This window comes from Dermacentor silvarum, chromosome 3, assembly GCF_013339745.2.
Source record: "Dermacentor silvarum isolate Dsil-2018 chromosome 3, BIME_Dsil_1.4, whole genome shotgun sequence".
Classification (NCBI taxonomy): domain Eukaryota; kingdom Metazoa; phylum Arthropoda; class Arachnida; order Ixodida; family Ixodidae; genus Dermacentor; species Dermacentor silvarum.
Window position 1 is genome coordinate 32,682,067 of NC_051156.1, and position 26,222 is coordinate 32,708,288.

Sequence of the window (26,222 nt, forward strand, 5' to 3'; positions counted from 1 at the left end):
CGAGTTTGCTGCGTGACTTTCGAGCACACATGGAGGGGTTCCAGCAAAATCTGCGGAAACGCATATCTTGTCTTTTATCTGGTTAGTTCTCGCCTTTTTTCCATGCACCTGCCAAATGAACAACGATAAATGAAACGCGAGGGCGTCGGATGCCTGCATAAAAATGCATTTGACTGCGAACTCGTTGCTTGCACTGCAAGCTGCTTTTCCGGATGCGTGTTATCCCAGTGCGCAGGTACGCGGCCAACAAAACCTGCATGAGAAACGTGGCAAGCCGTTCGACTTGTCAGAAAGCTTTGTTCACGGAATCCTCCATAGAGTAGCGCACTTCGTCCTGACCCTGGGACCATCGTTGATAAAGTTTCCTGCTGACCTGGAGAACCTCGCTAGAAGTTTTGGGGTTTGTTGTGATTTTCTTTACCTATAAGGAACAACGATATCGCCCAGCCAAGTTTTATTGATGATATCGCAACATCACTGTGCACGTTTTTTTTTGTTTGCTATTTCAAGCTCTATAATGCACTATGCATTATAGAGCTGGACCTTCATGAAAACGTGATAGCTTGTGATGATAACACTCAGAATTTCTGCCAGTGGTGGACGAAACATTCAACCTAAAGTATCTCCTGGGATCACAGCAAGTTCCTTGCATAGGCATGATGCTGCATACTTTGTCATTACCCACAACAGTAGATTTCTGTTCATATTTCCGGGTGTACGATGCGATATAGACAACGTCTGCTTTTGCAAGCAAATTCTCATTACGTGCTTCCACTCGCTTAAAGGAAGAACATACACAGGCTTTGTTTTCTTTTCTCTCCCATTTTGTTTAGAAGTGGATAGTAAAAAGTGGATAGTAAAAAATATGTAATATTTTGTGTGCACGGCAGTGCATGCTACCTTCAGTACTTCTCAAAGTTGCATTTGGTTTGCATTTGGTTTCTTTAACATTACATAAATGGTGCTGTGCCATGAAGGGTATGCTGTTAATGGGAGTTAATGGGTATGAACACCAGTATTTCCCGTTAAAACTCATTGCAAATGATCATTTTCTGTTCAGACATGGATGATATCGCTCAATACAAGTGTATGACTTGCTTGCAGGTGTCTGGACTGCCTGATGTTAATGGTTGCATAGATGGATCCTACATCGATACAGTGCCCGGACAAGAAGGTTGCTTCAACATATTGCAACAGGCACGACTACCTTTCACTGACGCTGCCAGCCGTCTGCGATGCATTCATTGGAAGCTCAAGCAAAATTAATGATTCCCATGTGTTCAGCTTGTCGCCACTTTCAAAGAAAATCTCTGCCATATGTCAGGGGTCTTTCCATCCTTTAAGGGACGCAGCGTATCCACTGTGGGAATACCTGTTGACACCCTACAGGGATTACGGTGCTTTGACAAAACAGCAAAAAAGGATTTATGTATAAGTTTTCAGCCACAAGAGTGCTCATCGAAAATGCGTTTAGGAACCTCAAAAAGCGCTTCAAACAGCTGATGTATCTTGAGCTCCGCACTATTCAGTGGCCCAATAAGTTCATCATAAGCTGCTGCATTCTCCACAACTTGTGCATCAAGTATGGTGATGTAGAGCCAGATGATGATGATGACGAACAAGTACCCAATGGCGTTCAGTGGCATAACTGCAGTGATAATCACATTGACGAATCTGGTGAAGAGCGAGCACTGCGCAGGCTTGGGGAAATTAAGCGCACGAAAGTCTTGGCAAAGTTCCTGTAGAAAAATTGCGGGCACTAAACCATCCTGCTCCAAAGTGTACTTTTCCTCTAGCTTGAAAACACCTTAAGTCCTAAATGAATTCTGCTGCAAACTCTTCGTTTCCTTGAGCTTCAAAACACCAAAAGCCACTTTAACCACAGCACTGGGCTTTACGTGCGTAATCGTATGCGTAATCATGCAATGATGGTATGACATTCTTTGTAGCCCTGTAATTCATCATTGTCATCATCATCATCAGCCTATTATTTTATGTCCACTGCAGGACGAAGGCCTCTCCCTGCGATCTCCAATTACCCCTGTTTTGCGCTAGCGTATTCCAACTTGCGCCTGCAAATTTCCTAACTTCATCATCCCATCTGGTTTTCTGCCGACCTCGACTGCGCTTCCTTTCTATTGGTATCCATTCTGTAACCCTAATGGTCGACCGGTTATCCATCCTCCTGTAATTACCTGGATGTAAACATGAGAACCACTAGCTCCGACGCCGTATTGGAGCTGGTGCAACGAAATAAAGCTGCATCGAGCTGGTGAATCAAAAAGTCCACGCAGTAGTTGGGGGTTGCGGTATGTGTACTAACGCGCAGCCCCCTTTAAATACACAGCATACGTTTGGCATTATACACGTTTATTTGAACATGCCGATATTCTGGGACACTGGAATATTTTTATTCGCCCTCAAGGCCAAGAGCACGGCTTAGAAGCATCATTTTTTCGGCCTGTTGCTTCGCTTTCTCTTGACGAATACGCTCTTTGTATTCTTGCCTTTCTTGGTGGCGCTTCTCTCTTTCCTGTTCCCGTGCAGCTCGTTTTTTTTTCTTTTTCTTGTTGAATTTTGGTCATCTCATCAAAGAAAACCTTCATCTCCAGCCTTCTGGAACCCGAGGGCTTAGACTTTTTGGGGACAGGTTCTTTTTTGTGAACGCCTGGCTCGGCGATATGCTTGCAGACTCCTGGCTGTCTGATGCTTGGCTGGTCGATGCTCGGCTGGCCGATGCTTGGCTGTCTGATGCTTGACTGGCCGACGCCTGGCTGGCTGGCCTCTTGACAGCAACAACGCCAGAGCTGTCCCTCACCTCTTTGGGTTCGAGGCTGTCGTCTAGCCGGCGTATTCTGGCTATTCCATCTTCAAAAGGCACTTCACACGGGGAATTCCCGTAGTTCTTGGTGTGTGCTGTAGCGCTTCTTTTTCTTCACATTACAGTTTTATAGCGGCTGCAGCACTGCTCACCAGTTTTCGGACTTCCCAGTGCCTCTGATATGTTCACTGCAATTCGGGCGAACATTACCTTTTTATTATTGAATTTTTTCATAGGTCCAATCTCAGCAAAGAACTGCTCATAATAATCTAATTGCAGCTTAGTTTCCCCGGCTGTCCATTCACAGCCTGTACCTGCAAACAAAAAGGGCATGAGGTAGTTCTAGAGGTGTCACAGCTGCATGTCCCAAAGAAACAGAGACTTGAATTTCTTAAAATACTTCACACCAACAATTTATCCATTGACCCATCTGAACATTTATCGCCGTTATCGACCAGAACTACATGCCACCGCAAACATGATGCATTAACCTCTTACTTTGCAAGAACACACACATATAAGTTTTCTTTTTTTCCGCGAACTGTAACTGAATGGAATTGTATGATTGAATCAACTTCCTAATCTTGTAATTTCATTGTTCTGTTTGCTTTATCAATCTGATTTTAATTGTATGTACCATATGTCGCCCCCCCCAGCTTGGACCACGTGTCCGGAGTATTTAATAAATAAAAACTAAAATAAAATAAAATGGACTCACTGCGTTGCTCATTCTTTTGGCTGTGTTCCGGCACTGTTGATGGAAAAACCAAATGCAATGTTATTATTCATTGCGCTGGATTAATAAAGGTGGCATATATGAAGCGACATAACCACAAACAAGTTGTGTTTAGTGACAAGTTGCAGTACATTGAACCACCACGTGCATTTCATGCGACTACGTAAGCAATTAAGTTAAGACATGTCAGACTTCCTAACACACCTTAACAAAACAATAACTCGATGTTTGCTGCGCTACCTCATCTCAACACGAAATTTCGAATAATAATTTCATGCAAACATGCACGGTGACGTTCAAGTTCAATATTTGCTCAACACATGGTGCACATTCTTGATTACATAACACACGCTCAGCATGATGCAACGTTCCTGATCAGGTGGCTGTTAATCAAAATTTCAGCACGGTCTTACTGGCCTGAAACGGACAGTGACGCTTGAGGAAAAGCAATTTGCTGATTTCTGTGGCACTGAGACCGATTCGAAAATTGGATGCACTTACCGTCCTGACCTGGATAACAGTACGACCCCATTTGGCAGTAGAATATGCACTCACACTGATACATCTGCTAAAATTTCGTGGGAAACAAATGCTCAGGCACGTGACACTGCTTCATTGCTTCTTCGCGACATATAAAAGTCGACAACTGCTTCTGCACCACGACGCAGCTTCGTGCAGTGGCGCCGCGCGCACGTTTACGTTTGGCTGCAAGGACACTATAGTCCGACGTAGCGTACACGCGCGAGCGCGCTCAGCACGGCGACGCTACGACAGCGAAATCGCAGCACTCTGTAGTCCGGCGCGAGGCGCGGCCGACGTATCCGGCGTACCCCGGCAGCTGCTGGCCTCGTCACCAAAAATGCACCCCGTCCGCGTCTCGCCGAGCAAGTTGGCCCGGTTACGCGACGAACCTGACGTCGCCAACCTCCACCGACACTAGCTGACGCGCACGCTGCCTCCGATTATAAAGTTGCCTTTACGGCTGTGTTTGTGCAAAAACGTGAATGCGGCGTGGGTGCCCATTCTCCACGGACACACATGCAAATGCACAATACAATGACGGATGCAATGCGTTTGAGTGAAACGAACGTATCAGCAGTAAAGCAAGTATGCAACTGAAATAAAGCGTCAACTGTTGAAAGCGCACGTGTTGCGTGGAGCGAACACGTGCGTTGCATTGAACCTGCAGCACAGTTGCGAAGACACCTACCATGTTTGTCCGCATCCTGTGGAAGCAAAAGCTGCTGCACGCTTGGCGACATATCCAGTCCGCACTTGAATGGCGCTGAACAGACAAGTACACCGGTGCGGCGGTGCTGGGAGCAAACCGCGGAAGGAAATGACAGCGCGCAAGGCATTCTGGGTAACTCGGCGATAGAAGTTCCGTTTCCGCCTTGCTCCGGTGGCGCAGGTTGTGTTCCACTCGCGGATTTGGAGGCGTTGCTCTACGCTAGAGTCGAGTGCTCGCTCGCGGAGTCCGTCGGCTGCTCCGACTCCGCCATTGGAATTCAACATGAGACTGGGAAGGCTTAGGAGTGAGGTTCAAGGGCGAATATCTCAGCAACCTTCGGGCTGCAGATGACATTGTCCTATTGAGCAACATTGGGGACGATTACAGAAAATGAGTGAGAACCTAACCGAGTAAGTGTAAGAGTGGGGTTGAAGATTCACATGCAGAAGACAAAGATAATGTTCAATAGCCTGACAAGGGAACAAGAATTCAGGATCGCCAGTCAGCCTCTCGAGTATGTAAAGGAGTCCTTTTACCTAGGTCAATTACTCACAAGGGACCCTGATCACGAGCAGTAAACTTAGAGAAGAATAAAATTGGGTTGGAGTGCATACGGCAGGCATTGCCAAATCCTGACTGGGAGCTTACCACAGTCGTTGAAAAGAAAAGTATGCAATCACTGCATTCTACCGGTGTTAACATATGGGGCAGAAACTTGGAGCTTAACAAAGAAACTCGAGAATAAGTTAAGGTCCGCACAAACAGCGATGAAATGAAATCTGTTAGGCCTAACGTTAAGAGACAGGAAGATAGCGGTGTTGATCAGAGAGCAAACGGGGATAGCCGATATTGGAAAGATTTTAACTGCGCTACAAACAGGGACAAAGGAGGACGAAAAAGACAACACGTGTTGTCTTTTTCGTCCTCCTTTGTCCCTGTTTCTAGCGCAGTAAAAATCTTTTCAATATGAACTTCAACCAACTAGCCCAACTTGGTGCTCTACGATAGCCGATATTCTAGTTGACATTAAGAGGAAAAAATAGAGCTGGGCAGGCCGTGTAATGCGTAGGATGGATAACCGGTGGACCATGACGTGGTAGTGGTTAGCCTAGCCCAAATTCCAGGAATACCTAGGTGCCCATCAGCTCCGCTGTCTCTTTAGCATTGCGCCTCCAGTGCAAACTACGCAATTTTTTTGCATACTACGTACCAGTAGGGTTCAAAATTTACTCCCCTGCTGACCATGTTTCTGCATGTAAAAACGGGAGTATTTTTTCATCCGTGTGACGTTTGTTGGGGATGATAGTCGGACTATGTTTTTCACTCCCCTCACGAAGTTTTTGGGGATATTCCTGAGAGTCGTTCTTGAGAGCTGACCGGTTATGGCGCGAACTGCCGTGTTTTCGAGAATACAGTATGTTGCCTTATCTTGAATGAGTAGAACCATATTTCCTCGTAGCGTATAGAACCAAAGACGAGAAAACGTCGCGATGGCTGGCTTGCTACGACAGCTGGAGCTTCGGGGGAAGTGAAACAGGTGTGAAGCATGCTGCACGCGTCAATTATACTGAAAATTATAAATTGTTCAGTTGTGCGCCCAAACAAGCACTTACGGGATCTGCGCTGCCGTACGTACATAAGAAGCGACGGATCTTGTAAGGGCTTGCGGAGTTATATGGTAGTATTTAATCACGTGATCTTGAACCTTGTTCTAGATCACATTGTTTTAAACTTCCTATAGATGCTTTCTATACACGTGATCTAAAACTCTCTACGCGTAAAGTAGGCTAATGGCATCCTTTAACTAGGTTTCTTAGAAGTGGTAGTTCACGATGTAATGTAGTTTTTAGTAATTCAGTAATTTTAGTAATTTTTAGTCTAAGGGAGTTTTAAAGCGCATGAGCTGCGAACACCCGAATCTCAGCTAATTTTCGCTAACAGTGTACCACCGTTCCTGACAACTTCGTGATCTACTGACCTCATCTAAACTCATGTCCTCAGATCATGTTTAATTACACTCCCTACTTGTTTAATTACTCTCCCTACTCGCTGTCCTAACAATGTCGATGGCACCTTGATTGATCACGCATTATCGAACTTAACAGACCCACCGGAAGCAGGCATCGTTAACACCGACTTTACCGATCACTACCCTATCGTTCTACGCTTTCGCAATCGCTCAACCTTTGGTAACACTTCATATTACAGAATTGTACTTGACAAAGAAATCTTCCTTACTAGTCTAACTAAAACTGACTGGTCGGAAGTTGTATCAACTAATGACCCCCAAACAGCTTTTTCACAGTTTCTGTCGACACTTTCATTGCTTTTCAACTTCCATTCCCATAAACAAAAATGCAGAAAAAAGGTAGCATCACCGCAAAACCCATGGCTTACAGATAGCCTTCTGAAAGCAATGCGGTCTCGTGAAAATTTGTACAAAAAAACTAAAAAACAACCTTTTAATACTAAACTACTTGCCCGTTACAAAAAATTTTCCAACTCACTTTGTGCTCAGCTGAGAACTGCGAAGAGGAATTATAACGAACATAAAATTGCAGAATGTGGTAATAACACTAGGAAAAAGTGGGAAATTGTTAACACCTTTTTAAATCGTAACACCCAGAACGTCATTTCGAGGATCATTCACAATAACAGGGAATACAGTAATCCGCTTGATATTGCTAATGCCTTTTGTGATGCTTTTTTCAATACTACTTCTGATTCCGCTTCATGCTGTAACATGTCATTTAACCGCCTACCTCATTCATTTTTCCTTTTTCCAACTACGCCTGATGAAGTAATTTCAATAATTAGGACCCTTAAAGCCACTAGCGCTGGCCTCGATAATATTAACGCTTACCATATTAAAATGATTGCACAACATATTGCTAACGTTCTCTCTGCTATCATTAACCTCATATTTAAAACCGGTGTCTTCCCACGTGAACTTAAACGCGGTCGAGTCATTCCTGTTTTCAAAAAAGGTGATCGCACGCTCATGCAGAATTATAGACCTATTTGTGTTCTTACATTTTTTAATAAGGTCATTGAAAAAGTTATCGAAAAGCGTCTAACAAAGTATTTAAATAAATTTAGTATTCTTTCGCCCCATCAATTTGGCTTTCGTCCTGGTTTTTCAACTAATCTAGCACTTATAGCTCTTACTGATTACCTTAAAAAAGCAATTGATGAAGGTAAATTTGCAGCCTCCATATTTGTTGACCTATCTAAGGCCTTCGACACTATTAATCACGCAATTCTTTGCGCTAAGCTCGAAGCCATTGGAATAACAGGTCCGCCACTACTTCTAATCCGCAGTTACTTACAAGATAGAAAACAAGTCGTTAACATTTCTGGGTGCTACTCTAAAGAAGCTACTACTAATATAGGTGTACCGCAGGGGTCCATATTAGGTCCCCTACTTTTTCTAATTTATATTAATGATATGCCTAGTTGCCTCTCCTCATCGAAGTGCATTCTGTACGCTGATGACACTACTATATTTAATTCTAACAATTGTGTAAAAACACTAACAAGTAAACTAAACGAAGATCTTCTGTCAATCTCCGCGTGGTGTGACCAGAATAAGCTGCAGATTAACCATAATAAGACCAATTTTGTCGTCTTCACCTCGCATCAGAGATCGCCTGACCACCGTCAATCCATTTCCATCAACAATCACCTAATCACTGCAGTTCATAATTGCTCCTATTTAGGTGTGGAATTCGATCGCCACCTTAAATTTAATCTTCACATAGCTAACGTAAAAAAGAAAATGGCATATGGAATACGCGCTCTAATTAAATCACGACCTTATTTCTCATTTTCTACTCTAATGTCACTGTATTATGCTTTCGTTCATTCTCATATCAACTATAACATTGAATCATGGGGAAACACTTATAGCAGTCACCTAATGCCATTGCAAGTCATTCAAAATCGAGCTATTCGTCTAATAACATTTTCATCTCGTAGCATTAACGCTAGTGAGTTATTACATGCTCATAAGATTTTGAATGTGACTGATCTTGTTAAATACAACCTCGCCATTTTTATTTTTAGGGCCATAAACAATAATCTTCCAGTAACCATCATACCAACGACGTCTCTTATTAATATAAATAATACTAGATTTGCAGACAATATGAACTTTATATTACCCAGCGTTCGCACCAACTACGGCAAGCAGTCATTACACTTTTCAGCTATATCCCTCTGGAACACATTACCATTTCCTTTAAAATTGTTGAAATCTCACCGGTTTCATACTGAACTTAAGCGCTTTCTTTTAGCTTTATCCGACTCCCATTTTTCAGTGTAGTATGTTTTTTTCTTTTTTTTAAACTTTAACTGTGTTTCTATATTTATTTCCTGCATTCTTTTCATCGCCTTGGAAAAGCACCCTTTGTAGTTCTGCCTATTATTCAGTGATCTGCAACCTTGTTCTTATGCATTAACTGCTGCATTTTTTTATTTATGCCTTGTCTTTCAAAAAAACCTGCATTATCGTAAACTTTACATGTTGCCATTGTTTGTTTGTATTAATAATTCTTGTCATCATGCATAGGAGATCCCATTTCAGTTTTTAACTACGGGACCTCCTTCTGTATATACTTACCATGTAATTAACCCCGTTTTTTGTATTGAATAAACTGATTCTGAAACTGATTCTGATTCTGATCACCCAGATTGACATCACTACAATAAACCACGCTCCAATGTTCGCGCTAATGGCTCCATCAAACACAGTTTCTGGCAGTGTACCAGATTTTCCCCGCTGACATTTAACGTTAAGTTCAAGTGTGACAGAACCAATGCTGATTACTTTCTGGAGTATTCAACGTCTACAAGATACCGTGCAAGATCTGTGACGCGTGCTACATTGATGAAACTAAATTTTCAAAGAAGGATTCAGCAGCCCCAGAATTATGTCAGATAAGTGATGTAAGAATTCCTTCCTATGTTCTAAAGAAATTTCACGGCATTATTGCACAATATCTTTGCATTTTGTTTCAAATCTCGTACGAGACTGGGTTGGTTCCACAGGATTGGAAACTCGCAGCTGTTAATCCTATGTTTAAATCTGGGGACAAGAAACTGGTGGAAAATTACAGGCCTATATCCCTAACTTCAGTATGCTGCAAAGTTTTTGAGCATATATTGTATAGTCAGTTGTTTAAGTACCTTGAGTCGATTAGCTTCTTTACTGCCTCACAGCATGGATTTCGTAACGGTTACTCATGCAACACACAATTAGTTGTGTGAGTGTGTACACCAAACACACTTTATAGGTAACTCCCTTGACAAGAACGAACATGTAGATGCACTATTCCTGGACTTTAAAAAAAGCGTTTGACAAAGTATCCCATCACTTACTAAATATTAAGTTAAGGTCTTTGAACATACACAATAAAACCCAGAACTGGATTTGTAATTATCTTAATGACCATAAACAGTGTGTAGTTCTTAATGCATGTAGTTCATCACACATAACCGTATCCTCAGGAGTGCCCCAGGGCAGCGTTCTGGAGCCACTATTATTCCTCATATATATTAATGACATTGTAGATGACATACAGTCCCCCATGAAACTCTTTGCAGATGACTGTGCTCTTTACAGAAAAATAAATTCACCATCAGATGTAACAATCTTGCAGAGGTACCTTGATAAAATAACAAATTGGTGTCTATGCTGGCGAATGCGTCTGAATAATAATAAATGTAATCACGTCCGCTTTTCAAATAAAAAATTCGAGCCTCAAACCCAGTACAATGTTGAAAACACAGCAATAAAAAGCGTCTCAGAGTGCAAGTACCTTGGCGTTTACTTCACATCGAAACTTAAATGGAACGTACACATTCAGCATTCAATAACTAAGGCAAGTAAAATGTTGTTTTTTATTCGTAGAAATTTTAAATCAGCGTCCAAAGATGTTAAAGAAACACTTTATTTTTTGCATGTAAGATCTATCCTCGAATACGCCTCTATGATCTGGGACCCATATCGGGACTATTTGATTCAAGTAATAGAAAAACTTCAAAATCAGGCTGCACGCTTCGTCTCGAATAGTTACAACCCGTTCGATAGTGTCACTGAAATAAAAGCATTGCTATACTGGGAAACGTTAATCACCAGAAGAAAAAAATTGAGACTCAAGTTCTTCCACTGTATCTTCTATAATCAAACAGGCATTGATAGCCGCAACTACCTATCGGAGCCAACTTATGTCTCGAATCGACTCGACCACTCAAAGAAGGTGCGTGAATACAGCTGCAATACTAACCGTTTTGCTGAATCATTCTTTCCACATACGGTGAAAGACTGGAATTTGTTGCCGGAAGAATGTGTTTCAGTGTCTGATAACCATGATTTTTTTCGCGTCTGTGTTTGTGACAATGCATTACTGCCTTAACTTTGTTTAAATTTTCTATTACGCTTGAAAATGTTGACTCATTGTATGTTCCACCTTGATGTTACTGTGCATTGTGTATTTATTCTTTATTTCTGTGAATGATTTAGCATATCTTTATCTAACTGCCCCCCCCCCCCCCCCTGCGATAATGCCTTCGAGGCGACGCAGGTATTCTGTAAATAAAAATAAAACAAGGCAATGCAAGCTCTAACGCCTTGGCGGATCATCACATTTCAACTCACCAGATTATTGTATGGGATCCTGCGAGTGTAATCGTGACATAGAAGCACATATTTTCATGGATGCTCTTAGAATCTCTACATATTCAATCGACTAAACACGCGAATACCCAGATGTGATGTAATATCCCCGAGATATACACGCACACTCTTTGAGTCAACTAACCCATAAGTTCTCGGACGATTTCTCGCCCGTCTTTATTGTGAACAAGAGACCTGCAATAGTCCCAAAACGTTGCTGTATGTAGTGTTTTATGTTACAGCTTAGACGAGTGCCTGTCTTATTTTAACACTGTATCAACCTTGCATGACAAGTATTCGTCGAACCTCGGACTATGTTGCACTTTGAAAGAAGCATGGGGCGCCCGTCATTTCATATTCGTTATGCATATTCGTCAGTTCTTCAATCTAAAGTCCAAAATGGCCTCATTCCAAAGTCACCTGGTATTCAAAAACCACTGCAAGTCTGCGGGCCTTATCTCAAGGACTCTGCAACTGCCCTTCCTTGTACGAACGGCCATGGATAGACAAACAATTGCCCAAGCAGAAAGCCGTGTGTTACAAGCCCGGGTTGTGAAACCGAAAGCCGCAATCAAGTGGCTAAAAATGTCATTTTCATTGCCCAACGATGTCTGGAATACCGCCTTTCAAGCTACTTTCACGATGTGTTACTGCATGCATATAGCGTCCCTTGCTGGGTTCGAGGAAATATCACAGAATCCCAGGACGCCAAGTTCTCGCTTTGCGACGACAGAGCTCTGACCATTCTGATGTGCTGGGTGTTCGAAACCTGTCTTCGCACAAGATTTACCCCTCGAAAGAACGCCTTCTCAGTCGTGGCTGGGACTTCAATTAGAGTTACCTTCCAAAGTACGAAAAAAATGACGTGCGCTTGGAACGAAGCTCTACGCCTGGTTGAACTCCCCCCCCCCCCCCCCCCCCCTTTACAATAGGAGTCATGCGCAATCGGGGTCTTCTCCAGGTTGTCAAAAAACCAAGACGTACAACTACCTGTTCCTGAGAAGATAGCATCGCGAAGGCTTCAGTAGAATGAAACATTAGTTATCCTGCCTGCGGACAATAGCACCGCTACGGTTATCCTTCACCGCGCAGACTACGTCACCAAGATGACCTCGTTGCTTCAAGGCGAAACAACTTATACCAAGGTGAGCAAGGACCCAACGAATATTGTAACCAACAGTTATACGTCAGCCGTTTCTATAACAACTAATTTATTCTGGGCGAACCTGTGCCCGTCAACTAAAGGTTGTACACTCAACAAAAGCGTCCCTCGAGCTTCACTTCTTCGAACCTCGTTTTCCTGTTCGTCGCCTCCAGTCGCGTGCCAGTCGTACGATTCTCGCGCACGAGCCGCCGGTCTGTCAGCAACGGCCCATGCGTTGTCTTGCGGTGCTTTGCTCGACGCTTGCGGTGTGGCGGCTCTTTGAAACACAGTTAGGATGTGGCGGTCGTCTTTGTTCTCACACTGCTGGCGGCAATATGATAAAATCCGAGCTTCAGAAGCTTACATAAACATGCATACGTAAGTTTGCGCTACCCGAAAGTGAATGCATGTATTACAAGGTGCTTTCCCGGCTATTTGCACCGTGCCCGTCGATTACGAAGTACGGTGTTGCAGGCAGCTTCTCGAGAACGGCGCTTCGCTACCTTCACTGACGCCATTGGAGGCACCAGACTTATGCCATTCTGTAGGAACAACACGTATTTTGTCTTCAATGGAGAGTTTCACAAGAAGTGGTTCAGAACAGCAATGGTAGCTCCCGTTTGCGTTGCCTCTGCAAGCATCTTCCTTGAGGGACTTGAACGTTTGACGACCGCCACGCACAAAGCGGCTCGAAAATATTTTGTCCCATAAAGAAATGACTACTTTTGTATAATCCGTCGCTAACACGTGTGGCCTTACCTTGAGCATGTGAACTATTTCATACCAAGTATTCAGTTCCCCATGGCACATGAAAAAAACGTATTGCCTTCCTCGACCTCCTCGGCCAAAGTAATTACAAGCAATGTGTATCGTAAGACGACCACACGGGTAAGTAAGCACCTGAGGTTCAATTCTGGGCATCCTGTAGGATTCAAAAGCTCCGTTGCCGCTGTGCTCTTGCCTCGCGTATTCCACATCTGCTCTGAGCCTGGACATCGTAAGCAAGAGCTAGCCGTAATAAGGAAGGAGCTCTTCCTCGACGGCAAACCTTTGCAGCTACTGAAAACACAGGTCTTCAGTTGCTATTCATGAAACAGTGCAAGAAAAAAAGAAGCAGAAACGTGGGGTCGTCCTCTGCGCGCATGAAATCAATAATGCACTGGCAAGAGTTTTTGGCACATGCGGCGTAAAACTCGCACACGTGCCAACAAACTTAGACAGAAGCTCGTAAGTTGGAAGACCCTTTGGAAAAGTTGTGGGTTTTGTAGGTAGCCTACAAGATATCGTGCAAGAGCTATGACACGTCCTACATATACTTTATTTCAGTAGTTCCGTGCAGCAGAGTCAAGGCTACGTGACCATCCTGGGATTTGCGGCCAATTGTGGCAGAAGCTGAACCTCTGCTCTTCGCTTTTCTAGGTAGGCTTCGCATTTGTCTTGCTAAACTGCCTAGGCGAAAATTTGTGGCTGCCAATCCCCACTCTTGAGTGTGCATTCCTGTATAAATGGGTGTCGACGTTTCCACGTATCGTGCGCGGATCGGATCGTTTGTTTCTTGCAGTGGTTTGAAATACAACCATGACACCTGTTGCCTGGCGCTAGCTGACTGCACCCATAATCTTTTTCCTAGGACTTCCTCGCTTTTGTTGTCTTTGTGTTTTGCCTTACTGTTGCTCCGCGCTGGTGACGTGGAGGCAAACCCAGGACCTAAGATCGTTGACGTATTGGCATTGCTTAGGGAGTGTCATGCCAAAGCAACCGCCTCCCTGAGTGGGATCAAGCGAGAAATCATCAGTATAACGGAGCGTATCAGCGTTGTGGAAAAAAAAGTATAGAGAATGTGTCGAAATTTGACAGCAACATTGATGCGGTGGCTGATTCCGTCCAGGAAGTCAAGGTTAACAGAGAGAGATCGCACACTGGGCTTAAAGATGGAGTTGAGGACATGAACAACAGAATGAGAAGAAATAAACTAATCATCAAAGGACTTCCTGAGGAAGAGCAGGAGGGATACGATAAATCGGAACGAATTGTTAAAGAATTCTTCATAAATCACCAGAATATAAAGGCAGGTGACATCGAACGTGCGCATCGCGTAGGGCAGCGTCGAGAAAGAGCGAAACGACCTATAATTGTGAAGTGTTTAAACTTCAAGTAAAAAATGGATGATTTAAGTAACGCAAGCAAGCCGGAGGATCTGGAGACACCTAAAATTTGGTTAGAAGAAGACATTTCTCCAACGGTGCAACTAGCGCGAAAAAGCTTGCGTGACTACGCGAAAGAAAAAAGGAAACCAAATGACCGCTTTTCGGTGCGCCTTAACAAATTGCACATGCGCTCTGGAATTTACCGGTATGATCCTGCCTGGGGCAAAGTAATTCCTATAAAAGCAGAGAAGCGCCAAACCGAATGACAGCCTGCAAATACGCACAACGCGTAGACTAATGACAGCCCGGTGTCACTGCTCTTGGCAAACTATTGCAGCATGTTCCCCAAACTTGACACATTGAAAGCGATCATTCATGCCACCTCATGAGATATCATTCTTGGAGCGGAAACGTGGCTTTCACATGACATCAGTATAGCAACGATCTCGCGCTCCCCTCATCGTTTGTAATGTTTTGCAAACGAGTTCTAGAGGAGGAGGCGTGCTTATTGCAGTGAAATAGGCGCCTTCTATCATTGCCGTTGACTCACCCGTATAGAAGCACTTTAGATTTCTGTCAAATTTGGCCACTCACGGTGTGTTTCAGGCGTATGCTACCAGCCACCTGACAGCCGTCCTGAGTTTACTGACCTATTCAATCAAGCAGTCGAGCTGGTTACTAACAGGTTTCCTAGTTGCCTCCTAATAATAGGCGGCGATTTCAACTAACCTGCCATAGACTGGTCGCGGGCCAAACACATTCGTTTTGTTGATTCACTTCATTATCATGACCTCATGCAACTAGTTCACGACCCCACACGCGGCAATCACATTTTAGATCTTTTATTCACGAACAGCCCAAATATTGCCGAAACACATGTTCTAGAAGCCACCAGTGACCACAGAGTAGTGCAGTGTTCCTTCTCGCTTGCACATGCTGACAAAGCAGAAATAAAAAAAATGCATTCTCCACTATGCGCGAGCTGACATTGAAAACATGAACCGAATGCTGCTGACCTTTTCAAACGATTTCCAAGAAGACTTCGAAAACCGTTCACTAATCACAACTGGTGCATATTTCGCGATAAGTTAAAGGAGATAGAAGCACCCTGCGTGCCGAAGTCTACTATAAAAACGCGTGCTGACGATCCTTGGTTCACATGAGAAGTGAACAGGTGCTTAAATAAGAAGAAAAGATCGTACAAAAAGGCATCACAAACGAACACCTCTTCTGACTGGCAGAACTACAAAAGCATATCTATATTAGCATAAAGTATTCTTGAAGCCAAAAATGAGTACTTTAATATCACGCTTCCTAACTTGTTAAAAACCGACCCCAAGAAATTTTGGGAAGTCGTAAACCCAAGAAATAAACACTCGATGCCAACCCTTCTGGAGGAAGACGGAAGCGCTCTACCAGTAGCCGAGTGCGCCGAGGAATTCAACAATAGTTTTGCCGCGGTTTTCACAGATGAACTGCCTCTTGACAGTTCACTTCAGCTATCACAACCACATGTCGCGTTTCCTTTTAATCCATCGTAGTTACAGCACATGGCGTTTCTCATGCAATAGAACGCCTCCTGCTTCCTGGTCCCGACGGCATAAGCGTCAAACTTCTAAAGCTAACCAGTCAGCATTCAGCTCCATTGCTTTCGTTAATATTTCAGCAATCCATCGATACAGGATGTGTATCGGATGACTGGAAGTCAGCATTTATATTACCTACATTTAAATCCGACGACAGTTACATTCCTAGCAACTACAGGCCCATCTCATTAACCTCTATTACCTGTAAGTTATTGGAACATATAATACACAAGGATATTATAACATACCTAACCGAAAACAACCTACTCCTTATCAATCAGCACGGCTTTCGGAAAAATCTTTCCTGCCAAACGCAACTCTTTGAATTATTAACTGATCTTCACGATTCACTACACTCATCGCTATACGTCGATGCAGTCTTTGTCGGTTTTTCAAAAGCATTTGATCGAGTCCCCCATTACCGTCTGATCTTAAAAATCCGTAATCTTAAACTTGATCAGAAAACAACGCAGTGGATCGAACAGTTTTTAACAAACCGTCATCAGTCCGTCAAATTTCAAAACCATACCTCTAACCCCGCACGCGTCATATCGGGGGCACCACGGGGTCAGTGTTGGGCCCACTTCTATTTTTAATTTATATTAATGGTATAGCAACTAACATAAATGCAACGATTCGATTATTCGCAGACGACTGCGTAATTTATAAGAAAATAGCAAGCCCTACCGACATCACTCAGCTGCAGTCTGCCCTCATCAAACTATCAGAATGGTGTTCTGTTTGGCAGATGCAAATCAACATAGACAAAACAAAACATCTCAAGTTTAGCCCGGCATTGAAAACACGGGTCAATACATACGCAGTTAACAATATACCTATTGATTCAGTCTCTACATTTAAATACCTAGGAATAAAATTTAATTCTAGTTTAACATGGAATGATCATATAGAACACATAACTTCTAAATCATTAAAGAAACTCGGCCTACTCAAGCGGCGCCTTCACCTCGCTACACGTGACACTAGACTATTAGCATATAACTCGCTCATTCGGCCTTCGTTAGAATACGCTTCCATCATTTGGAATCCCCATCATGTCACCTGGACTAACCATCTCGAAGCGGTCCAAAACAAAGCCGCATGGTTCATCCTGTCATCTTACTCGCGATTCCAAAGCGTCACCGAACTGAAAGACTCCCTCAAAATGCTATCACTCGCCATGCGCAGAACATCTGCCCGATTAGCCTTTTTTCACACTATGTACCATAGTAACACGTCATTTTCCCGCTCACATATTTCTCCAGTGCATCACATATCGACTAGGTTAGATCACGCGTACAAATTCAAACCAATTTTCGCTCATACTGAAAAATACCGGCACTCACTTCTAGCACTATCAATAGATCAATGGAATTCATTGCCATCTAGCATTGCCACTATCAATGATCCTCAATCTTCTCAGTCGGCGCTGCAATCCTTTCTTGAACGTCAAGGCATTTCACAATAGTTTCCTTTTTGTATACAGTAACAGTTGGCGTTTTCATTAGAAACTGACACAAATCACAAAAGTTATCCACCTGATGCTCGCATTGTTTGTTAAGTGCTGCCGTGATTGTACCTGAAAAGCATTTTTTTTTACACTGAACTGACTGTGTATTATACATTGTTTTTATATTTTATATTTTTACATTGTATTATACTTTTTTCCTCAATCATTTGTTGTAACTCGTCTCCAGCAACAATGGAGACGAATTACAACAAATGATTGAGGACCTTAATCGAGAAAGTGCAAGAATTGGGTTGAAGATGAATATGCAGAAGACAACGATAATGCTCAATAGCCTGGCAATGGAACAAGAATTCAGGATCACCAGTCAGCCTCAGGAGTCTGTAAAGCAGTATGTTTATCTAGGTCAATTACTCATAGGGGACCCTGATCACGAGAAAGAAATTAACAGAAGAATAAAATTGGGTTGGAGTACATACGGCAGGCATTACCAAATCCTGACTGGGAGCTTACCACTGTCGTTGAAAAGAAAAGTGTACAATCATTGCATTCTACCGGTGATAACATATGGGGCAGAAACTTGGAAGTTAACAAAGAAGCTCGAGAACAAGTTAAGGACCGCACAAAGAGCGATGGAACGAAAAATCTTAGGACTAACGTTAGGAGACAGGAAGAGAGCGGTGTGGATCAGAGAGCAAACGGGGATAGCCGATATTCTAGTTGACATTAAGCGGAAGAAATGGAGCTGGGCAGGCCATGTAATGCGTAGGACGGATAACCGGTGGACCATTAGGGTTACAGAATGGATACCAAGAGAAGGGAAGCGCAGTCGAGGACGGCCGAAAACCAGGTGGGATGATGAAGTTAGGGAATTCGCAGGCGCAAGTTGGAATACGCTAGCGCAAGACAGGGGTAATTGGAGATCGCAGGGAGAGGCCTTCGTCCTGCAGTGGACATAAAATATAGGCTGATGATGATGATGATGATGATGATACTTTTTTTAGTATACGATGTGGACTTGTCATTTGTCTGTGTTAGTATTACACCTTGTTGCTTTTAGTTTTTGTTCACCATGCTATATTTGGACTTGCATTCTTGTGTCTACTGAATTGCCATTTTCACCTGCAGTGCGACTACTTTTGTTATTCCCGTTTTAACACTGCCCTCCCCCCTATGTATTGCCCTTTTCTGCCTTTAGGGTATCCAAATAAATAAAAAAACACAAATGCGATAAAATCGCCGCCGCGCGCCGTACGCTGTATGTGCGAGTGAAATCGTACGAGGGTGAGCCGGCGATCGCCCACGCAAGAGAGGAAGCAGGAAGAAAGAGCGCCGTGTTCCGTCGCGCGCAGCGCTCCGGGGGGAGGGTGGCATGGCGGGGGACATTCTACTTAGGGCTGCCGCGAAAAAACAGCGCACGGCGGACTTTGTCGCGGCTTAGTTCGCGTTCAAGCGAGACGCAGCACGAAGGTCAATTCGCTCGCTGCCGCGTAACTCCAGCGTTTTGACAGCGAGTTTCCGCGGTCATCCAGTGAGATATGTCGATGTTTGCTTGTGCGCGCGTGACACTATGCTTATTCATTGAGTTTGTTTGCCTAAGTTTGCAACTTTATGCGGCCGATAAAACTACTATCCTTACTTTGTATAGCTGTCCTATCGCTATCGATTCTTCGCCTTGCGGGTGAAACTGCGACTTTATTTTTCCGAAGTTACCGCCGGAGTCCGGCATTCTCTGATGAGGGCCGGGCCCTGGACGAAACGCCGGAAAAATAAATGTTGTCATTTCGTGCTTCCTATTATTCAAGCACTATACAGGGTGTCCTAACTATCACGCACCAAACTTTTAAAATATGCAAATGCCACGTAGCTGGACAGAACCAAGGTAATGTTGTTTGCCGTCGCTTGGTGACACTCGGATTATTTTTTGCATACCGCCTAATTACATCATTAGTCCTAACAAATAATTAACTACTCAAATATTATAATTAAATGAAAAGTGTCAATGAGAGAACTGCAGAGAAACATCAAACACTGCCAATACAGCTTTCTGTTGCTCAATACGTGCTACATAAAAGTGTTTTTACGAGCGTGAAAGAAGCCCGCGAATACAGGCAAAGTGCCTCGAGGCACTTTGCGAGGCACGCCAAATTGCCGCGTGACTGGCCGCTCGATCGAGCGGCCAGTTGCGCGGCAATTTTGCGTGTATTCTAGGGGTTCCTTCACGCTCGGAAAAACGCTTTTATGTAGCACGTATTGAGCAACAGAAAGCTGTATCGGGAGTTCTTGATGTTGCTCTGCAATTTTGTCATTGACAGCTTTCGTATAATTATGATATTTGAGAAGTGAAATAATTAAGACCAATTATGTAATTAGGTGGAATGCAGAAAATAATATCAGGAGTTTTTCATGTTGTTCCACAATTTTATCATTGACACTTTTTATGTTATCAAAATGTGAGAAGTTGATTAATTAATCAGGACTGATTGTGTATAGGCGGAATGCAAAAAAATCATCTGAGTGTCGCAAAGCGGCGGCAAACAACATTACCTTGGTCCTATCCAGCTGCGTGGAATTTGCATATTTTTCGAGTTTGACGCATGGTAGTTGGACACCCTGTATTGATATCTATCAACTATATATATATACCTTTGGTGGGGGAGGACCTGAAGACGAGAAGCCGGTCCTTAGTACTTCAGGTTACGCACGTGCACAATTTTTTATGGAAATCGTTGTATTCCTGAAGCAGATTGGTTGAGAAAGTAACCCTCTCCTTGTGTGTGTTATTGTAAGGTCATTTCTTTCTTTGCATAAACAAAACATAAAGAGGGAACATTTCGCATGGACACTGCATCCTTGATTTTCCCGTTATTTTATGACATTCGACAGCACTTCATGGCGGCTTTTCGTTGTCTGTGATGACGCAATGGTCCATGGCAGATTACTGTCCTTTTATCTCGAAAGTTGATGGCAATATTCTATTTGAACAACTTTTTTCTTCTTCTTTCTGGGGTTCTAGGTGCCAAAACGAGTTCTGATTATGAGGCACGCCGTAGTGGAGGGCTCCGGAATAATTTTGACCACCGGGGGTTCTTTAACGTGCACTACAACGCAAGCACACGGGCGTTTTGGCATGTCGCCTCCATCGAAATGGGGCCGTCACGGCCGGGATTCAATCCCGTGATCTCGGCAGCGCAACGACTTTCACGCAGCTCTGTATGAATCTGCGTTATCGCTTCCTGGGCAAACTTGACTGAAGGGAATGAACAACAACGGGTCGCAGCAAAATATGCATATAGCATCCGCTAAATTATTGAAATTTTCCTGCAAACTATGTCAAGTCTTGCATTAAAGTTGCTGGCTCGTTCGCAGGCAGATTGTGTAATAGAAATAGCGCTTACAATGTGGAGTAATTCATTAATTTCACTTACTGCTTTTTTTTTCATTTGAGGCGTGGATTTGGTTTGGAAACTTGCTTTACTGGTCATGCCACAAGGCAAGTTCATATTGCTTCTCTACAAGGCTCTTATACCAAGCTATTCACCCGTAATGTGTAACACAGTGCATTTAATGTCGCACTTTGACGCATGAACATTGGCACAATAAAGTTCATGAGTGACGTGGCTGATCGCGTGCAGCATATTTTTAAAAATAAATATATGTTAAGAAACGTTTATGTGTTATACATTATGATGTCTGTTTTTGTAATTGAAGTTCTGACAAACTTACCCTGTAATAGGTCCGTGTTTCCTGTATACCTCTTGCCAAATGATGTGAAGAGGCTGGAAATATTTAAAGATTGTGCCAGTCAGCTTTACATTCATATCAAGATACCTAACACAAATATCAAACTGTTCGCTTAAGCAATCACACTTCTTTAGCCCGAAGAGTCGGCTGAAATGCGGGATGCCTAAAAACTACTCAAAGCGTACAAAGAACATGGCGTGGCTACCACTGGCCTGTAACACACTAAAATGGCGATTAAACGTTACTCCTGACGGCGCATTACCACATTTATTTATTTATACAAAATACCCCTAAAGGCCCTCGCAACCGAGGGTATTACATAGGGGGGGGAGGGCACAAGTACAACGACAAAAGGAACACAAGTGACACTATACTAACAAGTTCGAATTTCATTATACAGTCATAACATTATGCAACACTATACAAATTAATAACAGCTATACCACCTACAAACAAATGTATTAAAGAAAACAACGAGAATCATCATACAAGTATGAGGAATAAAACAAAAATTCCAATGCACATCTAGATAACAGTTTACACAAGGATTACGCTGTAGCAGACAGTAGATTTGAAACGTGATCTGTGATGGTAGCAACAGGTGGAGGCAAAGCGTTCCAGTCAGTTATAGTGCGTGGAATAAATGAATGAATGTGCGTAGTTGAATGAACGACATGAGACTCGCTTGACTTTGGAAGGATGGTCGCGTCTATAAAAAATAGCAGATGGCAAACAAAAAAAGTCGTTATGAAGAGTTGAGTGATGATACAATTTATGAAACAGTGATAAACCTGCAATTTTACGGCGGAGAGATTGTTCTTGAAAGCAGTACGTTTCTTCAATGCTGTGATGCTGGTATTACGAGAATAATCAGAATAGATGAAACGTACTGCGATACACTGAAGGGGACATACTGAAACGTACAACGATATACTGAAGCAAGCAGAAAAAAATAAACAAAGAAAATGTGCCCATTCAATGCACCTGTTGGAATCTATCTGAAACAGAGCAATGAAGCCGTGATTGAAATAATTTACAGCAAACGGCGATGCATAGAATTTTGTTTAATTTCATCATATGCAACGTGTCATGCAATGTGTGAAGTGCTGTTGGAGGCACCGCACCACGTCTGTGTGCGGTGATTCTGTGGTCAGTGAGTACAAGCCTAGCAGGTGACGTCCCCTACAGTACAGAAGAAGGTATTTGGAGAATTTTGGAATTTTGGAGATTGCCCCGGCGGCGAGCCGTTGAACTTCACGGCAATGCTGCAGCTTATCTCAATGCGTATCATTTGTACAAATGATATTTCGAAAGATCACCCGAATTTCAACAATGTTAAGTTAGCAACTTAAGTCGAGATGGCAAGCCCTTATATTAAAATAAGTATTCACGCCACCTATTCATGCACTTTTCTGCTGCTTCCAGCATCCGCTGTTGTTGCGACCAGTGTTTTAATATCGACCAAAATCATGCGCCAGAGCATTAAACGTTATGGCTATAAGTGTCGTAAATACGCAAGTTCATAAAACGGCCTACCCTCTCAGCGTTTTTAAAATTCCGAAATGTCATTGTTTGAAAATACTGCTCATTGAACTACTCTGGTGCACTGCGTTGAAGTTTTGGCAGATAGCCAAAGACGCAGTGTCCAGCATACCTGGGCATCTAAGTGGCCGATATACCCGAAGCGAATGCGCAGTCTTCGAGCTATGAAAATAAGGCATGCCATTCTCTCACGCTGAAATGAAAACAAAGTGCTCTCAGTACTTCGTTAGGCTCGGTTCCAGTTAGTCGTGCCTTCCAAACAGCCCGCCGACGGGGACGGCGGGCTTTAAGGAACGAAATCCAAAAACGACATCAAAACGAAATCCCATTCCAGACACCATGTAGGTTTTCCGTAGCGAGAAGGGTCTGCTCAAGCACCCTGAGACAACTGACACTGGCACAGTGAGGGCCGCGAACAAACTGTGTGCTTTAGTATCAAATAATACATAATGTCACGTTGTAGTGACGGGTCAAGAATACAGTAGCAAAACTGTTAATGCCGAAAATAACTCTTTATTGGGCGAACCTGTCCCCGGAATAGAGGCTACACTGAAAGCACAACGATAGTGGCGAACACAGTCGGCGATCGTCGAAAATTTCATCTGCGCGTCAAGCCCCGTCGGCTTTAATACATGAGTCATCAAAGGTTCCAGAGTGCGTGACGAGATTAACACGAGCTGGCAAAGGAAACTAAACAAATCACCGCGAAGGCCTATAGCACGACGCAACACTTTCCAAGAATGTCAGTTCCTTTTCAGATAACGACACAGAAGGCTTAGTGGCACATACGCACTCCTCCCGTTTCATTTGGGCCGCTTCGACTGCAACCCGAGTGCTAACATGCTTTTGCTTATAAATTACCATGGTGTGGTCCAACACTGGGGTGCAGCCGCATGTTGTACAGCCACACAAAGTCTTGTTTCCACGCATAGCTGATTTATTTCACCTGTCTTGTGATACTGCTTTCTAGCAACACGTATAAATTTATAGTTTTTTCTTAGAATTAAACACTTTGGGAGTAAGCGCTTGACCATGTTTTCTTTTGCCGTCCTGTCTTCTTTTGCAATTTCACTCTTATTAAATTATGAAATACCAACTAGCCGGAACTTGCATTCTTCAAAGCAATTCTTGTGCTCAGTGCCAAAGGCACTGGTCGATGTTGAGAGAAAGCCGGTGTACTGCCGTCCTTTAGCTAACCGATGTGTCAGCTATCAGTCCTAGTGCTGGTTCAAACACTTCCGAAAATTTTGCTAGAAATGCGACTCACTTATCGAGACCGACATAACACCCGCACGTCCAATTTAGCTTCACAGCATCTAGCCAATTACAGCCCAACAACAAATTGTGACAATTTTGGGCGGGCGGACTACTATTATAGGCAGGGTTGCGGCTTGGATATTTTGTTCTACGGGAATCGTCAACTTCTCTATAATTGACAACTGAACACCTCTGTACGGTCTTAGCCGTAAACCACAGCCTTCTAGAACAAGGTCAGGCCAATATTGCCTGTACGCATTTCCTTGTCCAATGGACACAGATGCTACGGTGTCTACTGGCATTGTAACATTCCTACCAGCCACCCTAACTTTCACGACATAGCTAGCGTGACTACCTTCAGACAAAAAAAAAATATCATCCTCACCACTTAACGTCTCAGTCACTGGTATGCGGAAACGAATAGGAAAATAAAGGTTCTGCTTGTGCAAAGAACTGCGACAACGTAGGGGAAAACCAAGACAGGGAAAGTGTCCAAGGAGGGTTGTATTCCAAGCACCCCAGTTTGTGGGTAAGTTGAGCACTGAAATGTCGCAAATAAGAATTCATTAGTTAAAGCAGAAAAGACGCGATAAGTAAACTTGGATTGATGAGACTGGAAAAAGAAGAGTTTCCCATTGCTGAGATCGAAAAGGCAGAAGTATGAGAAAGGGCATGTGACAAATATGAATCTCATAAATCGTTTGAGAGAAAGAAATTCTAGGAAGGCTAGGTGACAGTTTAAGGACTGAAGGTATAAAGAGAGAGACCAAAATGGGGATTGCCGTGCTACTGTAACGATTGAAATTGTTCGAGGAACAGAGAAAGAAGCGTCAGAACGCCTGCGGGCATGCATGCCACTGGGGGCAGCTATAGTACCGGACAATATTCGTCACCAGTTGGCTATGGCGCGCGATTTCCAGTTCGTTTACATTCTGTACCATATCGAAGCCTCCATGTTTCGGCAATGTGATTGTCACAATCCACACCTGACTCGTGAACGAGGGGGGGGGGGGGGTTCGAGGCAACCTTCGTCTCAGAGACGACACGCAGCGTGCGGGTAGTGAACGATGACTGACCCCGAGCACCTGTGCTCGTGGGTGTTCATTCGGTGCGGTGAACCAATGTTGCCCACCGAGCTTGGCGGGCCACTGAGCCAGACGGGCCCACGAAGAATATGGTCGGGGTGACGTCACATGATCGTCACACCCCTTTACCCCCAGTTTGTTTCTTCACGCAAACACAAACAAAAAAAGCGCCTGTTATCCAGGCGAGTAACGGTCCGGCGGCCTCCGCTGTCGAGTACTCCGCCTGGGCACAGGTGTCGACGATCCGGGTGTGGCAACGCCCGGTGCTCCCTGAGCCAGTCTCGCTCCGTCCGGAGGGTTAGCAGTGACCAGCCTTGAGAATGGCGCCGAACTTGAAAGTGGCTCAACGGGCGCCGCACAACTGGCCACGCTTGCGGCCTCTGGTGCTTCACTGGCAGCAACCGGTGTTGCCGTTGGCCCCCCTGCGGGCTGGGCTTCTGAAGTGGCGCCTCAGGTTGCAAGCTGGGTCACGAGGCCAGGCCAAACATGGTCGGCATGCTGGTGCCACGTGTTCCCGTCCGGCATGCGGACGAGCAGCGATGAGGCGCTGACAGGAGATAGCACCTATCTGGCGGACTAGGGTGGACCAGGACGGAAGTTCCTGGCGAAGACTGGAGCTCCCGACTCCGGCAAAGCCCGGGACGGCACTTCTGATTAAGATGCAGCTTCTGATTAAGTTGTTTCAGGAGCGCCGTGGACCGGAGGTCCGGATACAAAAACGTCCAAGAGTGTCTTGACCATCGGGCCCAACAGGAGCTCACAAGGGGCACGGCCAGTGGCATCGT

The 26,222-nt window shown here is 43.9% G+C and overlaps 1 protein-coding gene across 1 annotated transcript in view; it reads right to left on the reverse strand.

Moving 5' to 3' along the window:
* Nucleotides 1-26,222, reverse strand: part of LOC119444283 (cytochrome P450 3A9) — a 647,396-nt gene that overhangs the window by 446,054 nt on the left and 175,120 nt on the right. The window contains exon 3 of the mRNA XM_037708706.2: nucleotides 21,536-21,588. Coding sequence (XP_037564634.2) covers nucleotides 21,536-21,588 — 53 coding nt within the window. The remainder of the gene's footprint in view (nucleotides 1-21,535; nucleotides 21,589-26,222) is intronic.